This window comes from Beauveria bassiana, assembly GCF_000280675.1.
Source record: "Beauveria bassiana ARSEF 2860 unplaced genomic scaffold BBA_S00006, whole genome shotgun sequence".
Classification (NCBI taxonomy): domain Eukaryota; kingdom Fungi; phylum Ascomycota; class Sordariomycetes; order Hypocreales; family Cordycipitaceae; genus Beauveria; species Beauveria bassiana.
This window is the reverse complement of record NW_007930841.1, coordinates 385,964-394,401: the sequence shown is the minus strand read 5'-3', so window position 1 is coordinate 394,401 and position 8,438 is coordinate 385,964. Positions and strand designations below refer to the sequence as shown.

General features: G+C 52.0%; 2 protein-coding genes across 2 annotated transcripts; one reads left to right on the top strand and one right to left on the bottom strand.

Moving 5' to 3' along the window:
- Nucleotides 1–3,191: 3,191 nt before the first annotated feature.
- Nucleotides 3,192–4,289, bottom strand: BBA_02869 (methylthioadenosine phosphorylase; the record flags this gene model as incomplete). Its single annotated transcript, XM_008597966.1, has 3 exons — nt 3,192–3,592; nt 3,686–4,177; nt 4,262–4,289. The coding sequence occupies 3 exons, from the start codon at nt 4,287–4,289 to the stop codon at nt 3,192–3,194; spliced, it is 921 nt and encodes a 306-aa protein (XP_008596188.1).
- Nucleotides 4,290–5,005: 716 nt separating this feature from the next.
- On the top strand, nt 5,006–8,046 carry BBA_02868 (essential cytoplasmic protein Ctr86; the record flags this gene model as incomplete). Its single annotated transcript, XM_008597965.1, has 3 exons — nt 5,006–5,217; nt 5,273–5,667; nt 5,729–8,046. The coding sequence occupies 3 exons, from the start codon at nt 5,006–5,008 to the stop codon at nt 8,044–8,046; spliced, it is 2,925 nt and encodes a 974-aa protein (XP_008596187.1).
- Between the last annotated feature and the right edge of the window lie 392 nt (nt 8,047–8,438).

Below are 8,438 nucleotides of genomic sequence, written 5' to 3'. Positions count from 1 at the left end.
GAGCCCAGTGGCGTTGGCGAGTCATGAAAATCTGAGAGACAGAGAGGGGGGGCTACATGGATCTGTTTTGCATACGGACCGATACGCTGGACTACAGCATCATGGGCTGCCAAGTTTTGCATCGACATGAAAATCCTCCGAACGTATATTTCTTTTCGTTGATTTTTGCCAAGAAAAAAAAGAAGAATCTGGCGCGGGTAGCCATATGCTGAGTACTCCCGTATGCTACTGCAAGTACACCAACGCGCGAATCCCCTCGGCCGAGGCTTCTGAGGCTTTGATACAAAGATGAAGTCTGAGACTTTTCATTCAGCGAGAAAAGCCATTATTGATACAATGGAGGATTTGCAAAGAGCCTTGTTGTCGAGCTCTATTCTATTGCAGAATTGGCGAATAAAGAGCCGCTGCGCATACTAGAAGGCTGGGCGTTTGCGCGGCACGCAAGACAAACGTCATAACGATGCTCATCGTTTGCTCCGGTGCGAAGAAGTTGTCTGAAGAATTAAGCTCGGACCCTGCAGCAATAGGCGAAGATGTTGAAACTCGTTCAGGGGAGGGGCGGCAAGGCTTGCTGGCATGTTACTGGGAAAGCGGTGCTTGTCATTGTCTGCCTGGCTGCCCCCCCCCCCCCCCCCCCCCCCTTTCCAACAACGAACGACATGACATGGCTTGCCGCAAGAGTTGAGCAAAGTGTCCTGTTTGGGAAAGTAAAGCCGATAAGAAATGAATGACAATTGAAATGAGAGATGCGAGGGACTCAAATCTCTTCCTGTCCAGCATTGACGTGAATATGACACGTCACGTAGTGGTGATGAAGGCGTGCGTTGAGGACCTTGAGGTAGAAGAAAAAGTGTCCCTCGGCCCCAGTCTCTCTGTCTGACAAGGGTTGCGGATCCGCTCAAACGTGTTATTGAAGAAGAAGAAAGATTTGATTTCGGAGCCTTGCCCAAATTGTGTAACAGTGCAGCAAATGGAAAAAAAAAAAATAATAATAAGACGCAGATGACGTGCTAAAACTTCGGCTTAGACAAAAAAAACCGAGAGGTACTCTGAACGGGTAGGTATTACAAGAGGCCGCGGTGAACGGAATCACGCGATTTTGCTGCTCCCCTCCCCCCTTGGCGGCAACGAGGATCGGACATGTACATGTCTTAAAGTTTGTCGTGAAAAAGCTTTTCAAAAAGGACGGCAGAAAGCTGAAGCGCCACTCGTAGGTTGATGCGCATGCGGCGACTTTTCACGAGTCGCGAGCGAAAACATTAATAACGGTTCCTGTGCGGATGGTGGGAGGGACCCCGGGGGGCGCGTAGGTACGTTGTGGGTAGGATCCAGGGCGACATGATGCAACGACGAGGTCAAAAGCCCGTCGTCTGTGTCGGATCGGTAGAATGGTGCATAGTTATTATCAATCAATGATGAAAATAGCATACACACAGTATATAAAATTCGACTTGTCAGGTTGCACAGAGCGTTTTTGTTTCGTGTTCCGATTTGGCAACACGCGCAGGGCATTGAGTGGCGTCGCGACCCTGTCAAACCCGTTATCTGCCCCCCCCCCCCCAAAAAAAAGGCTGACAAGTAACTAATCCGTATGTATTTACAAGGTTAAGGACCCCCCTTCGACGCGCAGTTTTACCAGCATCATGAATCGAGTTTCTTGTCGTGTTACCAGTAGACTGTAGTTACTCTCAGCGTTGCTCGCGAAACCCAATCGATCATTGTCCAACAAACCCTACCCAATTCTATTCATATCCAACGTCACATTAGCCCAACTCAACCCAAAGCCCCAGAAACATGTCCTTGTTACCATCATGGTCGCCCACCTCGTCTTTGTCGGCAATCGAACAACTGGACCAGCGGGGAGTGAAACAATAACAAAAAAAAGCAAATAATTAAGCGCTTTCTAGTTTAGCTTTACGTTGACTGACCATCACGTGCTGTCCAGTAACATGACCGGCATAATCTGGCAGATCTCGCCAAGAACCTCTTTCTTTTTTTTTTTTTCCCCTGTCTTGTCTGTCTGTGCGAGAATGTTGAGACTTGTTTGATCAATTACTCCACGGAACATGTCGCGTAACGTCTCTTTCTTGTACATGCTCGAATTGCGTGATACCTCAGACAAGAAAAAAAAAACACAAGGCACAAAAAGAAACCCGAGTCGTGTCCATGTTCGTCATCGCGGCGCTCAATTGCTGATAACCGTTAAATTGTTTCAGGGTGTGTAAGCGACCGCGACAGACCGAACGTCACATTACGGCACACATCCGATCCAATGATGCTACGGCCACCCTGAGAAAAGCTACCTAGCCTCTCATTCGCAAATATTCAATTTCAAGTCTCATGCACAGGCCAAACAAACAACTCTTTTTTTGCAGGCTGCTGCTGCAAGCAAGGTTGCGTCCGAAATCCTGCAACATCCTGCCACACCTGCAGCCGGTTGACGACTTCCAGATGAATTGGTTGGTCAAATATGGCTGCACCTGCAGGCAAGCCACCTTGAGTAGCGTGTCCAGAGACTCGGGCCGCCATAATAAGAAACGTGCGTTCTTTTTTTTCCCTCCCCTCTCCCTCCCTTTTTGGTTATGCATGCAGGACGTTTTTATTTCCTATTTCCCTTGGCCAATCAGTTGCCCGGCTGCCGTGATGCAGGGGACTCTCGTTGTATTGTGATCAGTAACCTTCTTTTTCAGGGTCTTTGCCGATCATGCCAAGTTTTCCTCACGTGCTTAAGCCTGTATCACAATGGTGTAACACGGTAGGTATGCGTACTCGACAAGCCTGGATCGAGTCATCATCTGCAGCCAACCTTCTCGGCATCACCCGCCTTGCCGCCTTGTATTCACGCCCCCTCCTTCGGGTACGGCCTTGGGGAGGCTTGCTGCTGTGTGGCTTTTGTCTCTTGTGTAAGCATGACAGCGCCCGTCTGCACAGGGACATCATACATCGGCCCATATTGTTGACGTGTTGAAAAAAAAAATTTGTCCGGCGAGATGTGCGTGATGTGATATCATCTGCACCATGGTCCGTCATCGGCCCGGTTACAAGGATTCGTCTTCCCCGGCGAAGCGTCGACATTTCATCATGCATATATAATGTGCAATATTCAGAGAAACATCTATGAACTGAGACTTTTTCCCGGTGCAATTGGAGTTTGTGCATCATTCATTGTACCGGCTTCATCCATTTCCGCTTCAAGCCCAGAAGCCGGGAAACAAGTACTCGACATTCTTCTTCCCTTGCTCACTGCGACCGTCGGGCTTCGTCATAAACTTGATGGCGCCCTCTACGGATCCTGCCCAGTGAGCAGCAGTGGCGACCTCCTTGTGCTCGGCCTTTGACAGCTCGTCCAGGACCGCCCCGACAAGATGCCTGGCATTCTTGCTATTCGCCTGCATATACTTGATGACCATTTCCACATTTACATCCTCGGTCGAGCGCCAGCAGTCGTAGTCGGTCGCCATGCATATCACCTGGTAAGAGAGCTCAGCCTCGCGGGCAAGCTTGGCTTCGGGCAGCGTCGACATGTTGATAACGGAGCCGCCCCAAGAACGGTACATGTGCGACTCGGCACGAGTAGAAAATTGAGGTCCCTCTGCAATCCATGTCAGTCAGACATTGATTGATGAAAGCAGACACGCTGCTCGAAGAAAAAAGAGAGTCAAATGACCGCGCATTTTTCACATACCCATGCAAATCAAAGTGCCCTTGTCGTGTAGGACCACGCCGTCGCCCTTCATGGACGCGGCGCAAGTCTTGACCACATCGGCGAGCTTCTTGTCAAAAGGATCAGCAAAGCCTACGTGGCCAACGACACCGCCCTCGTAAAAGGTAAAAGGCCGGATGCCCTTTGTGCGGTCAATGACCTGATCGGGGAGCACAAAATCCATGGGCTTAATCTCCTCTTGCAGGGAGCCAACAGCGGAGAAAGCCACGACGCTGCGAACGCCAATACTGCGAAGAGCGGCAATATTTGCGCGGTTGGGCACCTCGTGCGGCGCAAACTGGTGATGCAGGCCGTGGCGAGCGAGGAAAGCCACGTTGATGTCGCCGTGCGAGAGGATGTGGATGGGCGACGCGGGTTTGCCCCATGGCGTGTCGGGATTGAGGGCTGCGATCGGCGTATAGCCCTCGAGCTGGCTTAGGCCAGTGCCGCCAATGACGGCGATGTGAACGGGCTCTAACGAGAAATATATGCGTGCTTAGCGGGCAAGACGACAGAAGAGGCCGGCCATGGTCGCATGAAGGTCGCCGATGGACTCACTGTCAAAGGTGGTGGGTAGGCTTGCCATTGTGAGGACGGTGGCTCGTATGTCTTGGGAAGCAAATCTTCAAAGTTCAGGCCGCACTTTCGTCTCGTAAAGTCTGTACCTGGTGAGTGAAGATGTACATGTAAGCTCTGAAGCGCGACTTTCGTCCAGCAGCAAGCTCGAAAAATATTGACCCCACCAAGGCTGTGGAGGGGCAGGCCCGCGGCACAAGATAAGGCGGTACCGGGCAGCACGTCATCCCAGGAACAGTAATGGTGCACTCGTGACCAAATGATTGGAGGCTGGCGTCTGGCCATTTTCATTATTTATTCGTATCATCTCCTGCTGGACCCCTCTAGAGTAACAAAACCACAGATTGTGGCTTCTCCCCTGTGTAGATCTACCTAGATCCGGCTAGCAAATGCTCCGTCCAGGTACTACGTAAAGCTTGTGGCTTCAGCATGTGCAAGCGTCGGTACTGTGCAGTTTGAATCGCAAAATGGATTCCGGCGCTTTTAGAAACCGTCACACCTGCTGTTTCTGAATGCCATTGCTTGGCAGCAATTTGTGACAATGTCCATCGCTGCTGTCCTACCCGGCCAGAGTCGCTTACAAACCACCGGCCAACGGTACCTGCTCTTTTTGCGGGGTCCTTCAAAAACTTCAGGCGACGCTGCAAACACACCGACCACACCTGGAAGCCCCTCTCTATTGTTTGCCGACTGCTGTGCGCTCCCGAATGCTGCTTTGGCGACAAGATGGCGAGCGAAAATGAAAGTATAGAGCTGCCGTCTGACACTGGCGTCGAGGGCAGTACCGAGACTATCGAAGAACGCTGCTTCTCGGCGGCGCTGATATGTCTCGAAGGCCACTTTACACAGTCGCCACCCATGGGCCCCAAGACGGCGGCCAGGGTCAATAGCATGATTTCAAAGACGTTGGAAAAGACGCACATACTCAGGAAAGTAAGGTAAGTGAATCAGCAACCACTCACAGTAAATGAGCGCTGCTGACGTTTTGCTCAGAGAGACGCTGTCCAACAATGTGGAGATCTGGGTCTGGCTCACGAGGATCCTCGCCGCCTCTGTTCCAACTCTGACAGCGCGCTCCGTCGGTCCCTTGTCTAGCCTCAATGACCCCGAAAAGGGCGTCAGTCCGCATGAGAGTACCGGCTTGATTGTCATGAATTACGACAATATCAAGAATGATCTCTCAATTCTCACCAAACTCATGCACATCTCGAGGAATCTGCTCGTTAACGCTGAGCCCCAAGTCCCTCAAGACATATGTGCTGCTGTGCACTTTGACCAAATGGTCTATCAGACAATCATTCTTTGTGTCAATGTCACCAGCAAAGGCTATGATAGCGAGATACTGGACGAGGCTGATAGAATAAAGCTGGCCGAAATTACCGAGCTATGTCAGTACATCATGCGCGCTCTTTTCCCAAACTAGATGACTAACTCTTGGGCCTTCTGTAGATAAGAAATTGCTTGTGACATCATTGCAGCAAGCTCACAATTGGATCGCAAAGCATGATCGCAACAAAATGTCATTTTGGTTCGACGTGCTATTCGACGATGATGGGGTTGTGCCTGGGCACGACGACTCAGTTACCGACTGCTCCGGCTTTCGCCCCGAAGTAGCAAAGCAAGAGGTGCAGCATTGGCTGGAACGCAACTCTAGAATGTGTGACAAGGCGCGCCAGTTGTTGCGCGTTTATGCCAAAAATTTCGCTGACAAAATCCCGGGCAATTTAGCCCCCATCCGACCTCTTGCCTGGAACTGGCTTCCAGAGGCTTCTTCGCATGCTTCTCCCGATGAGGCTAGCGACAAACCGATACAGTTTACGTGGAAGTTGGATGAACCCGATAAGTTCGAGCAGGATCGCCATTATGGAAGAGTTTCTAGAGAGATCGATACTTGGTGGTTGAAATCCCGAGATCCCAACTACGACGGATGGGTTGTTGGCATGCCTTCTGTCGAATCAGCGCAGGCAAGGCTGGAGCACTGCAAGACAAACTTGGTTCACAGATACTCTCATTCCTACCGCGATGACAACTCACTGCCACCGGATGGAGCCGACGATGAAATGTCAGAGCACGATCATTGCCCCAACTGTCATCAATGTCACCATGACGACTATGAGTCGGACGAGCATGAGCACGATCACGAGCACGATCACGAGCACGATCATGAACATACACATGAGCATGAACACGATCACGACCACGAGCATGATCATGACTGCTATCACGGGCATGATCACGACCACGACCACGACCATGCGCATGACCATGACCATGACCATGAATATGAGCATGAGTGCGAGCACCATCGGCACTGTCACCATCATGATCATGATTACGCTCACGACTACGTAGACGACATACTGGACGACGACGAGGCAGACGACGAATCGTATGGAGACGGGCCATTGACTGGCTTGCTCACCGAGGTACCCAACATTCTGGATCCCAAGCAGATTGAGGCGCTTCACATGATTATTAAATCATGCATATATGACAAGTCTGGATCGGGCACTACGCCCGCCGGCGAAAACTTGCAAAGGACTCGATGCAGAATGTTCTTGGCACTAGATTGTGGCAAGAGTCTGTTGCGCGAGCTTTTGGTCTTCATTGCTGTCTGGGATAAGGAAGAAGATAGCTTGATCTACCAAGTCACCATGCAGATTGTTGAGGCTATCCATTGCAGTGCGCTCATTCCTTACGCCTGGAACTCGCTCCGCATTTCCAAAGATATCGTCTCGCCCGCGCAGACGGTACTTCTGCGTCTCGTCGGTGACATGCTGGCCGGGCGCACCGTCGGCGGCTCCATGCCCAAAGATGGGCCTGCCGGAGAGGGCAAAGAAAAGGACGAGCGCGATTTGAAGCTGGTGCACTTCTTCTACAGCTCGTTTCGCAGCCGCATCGTGCCCGAGTGCGCAGCGCTCATGCACCTCCAGGCGCAGATCCGCGCAGGCAAATCCGACGCCTCTGAATTTCCTGTGGACACGTGGGACATGGAGCGTGCCAGGGATGGTTTGGCTCAGTATCTCGACTTCTTGAAGACGGTGGCCGAAATGCCTGACATGCGACTCAAGCTGGTTGAGTGGGAGGCCGTATACGACCTCGTCACCATCTTGAGCGGCGTCGAAGCCGCCGTGGCCAAGAAGCCACTCGTCCATGTGCCCCAGCGAAACGCCTCCGCCGCTGACACTGACCCTATGGTGGAGCGGCCGTATGCCAAGGGCGCTGATACGCTCGCCGCTGGCGCCCCGTCGCCCCTTCTTCAAGAGCCCGCGCACAAGTTCGCCTGGTCTGGCATCAAGAGCCAAATATTCGTCATCATTGCGACGCTACTGCAGCCGCCGCCGGACAGGCACAGCCCAGGTAACCCCGAGGTGCAGATGCAAATGGTGCGGCACAATGGCATTGCCCCGTTGCTCAGCAGCACCGTCTACGACGATCACAACCCATACGCCAAGGAGCGCGTTACCATCTGCCTTAAGTGGCTGCTCGATGGGTGCGACGCGGCAAGCGATTTTATCCGGCAGCTCAACCGCGCCGAGCCCGCGCCGAATCTTCAACAGCCGGCCGCCGGGTCCGCGACAGCCACGCAGACGCTACGCGTCGACGGCGTCGGCGGTGACGTCGACGTCAAGGTTAGGGTCCGGCGCCGCCAGCCGCGCTTGGTGGGGGGGATCTCTCCGCTTCCTGACGACGAGCAGCAGGCGCAGGTGGAGGAGACGACCGAGGCGCTGAGCGGTGCCAGCATCGAAGACGATTCTATGGCATAGGTGATGTGTTTGGGGGGAGGACTACAACGGCGCGTTTGGACAGACTGACATGATGTACTGGACAGACGAAGAACGGTCATGGAGCTGCATGTACAGTATTGGATGAATGGGGTCAAAAGCAGTAGGGATATTGCAAAAACTTGCACTCAAGCACAGCATTAGCGACGGCGTATTCTTAGAGTGGACATGATGTGTTTCATGAATAGGTTAGGCCTGTAAAGATACAATAACCAAGGCATTTGTCAGATCAGTAATTCATCGAGGTGCGTGTGAACCAATTCCCATTTCTTTCCGTACATGGCAATGCTTATAAACAATATATGAAGAGTAATTTTGTGGGTTTTGCTTTTTTTTTTTTTGTTCTTCTTTGCGATTGTATGTGAGAGTCGCTT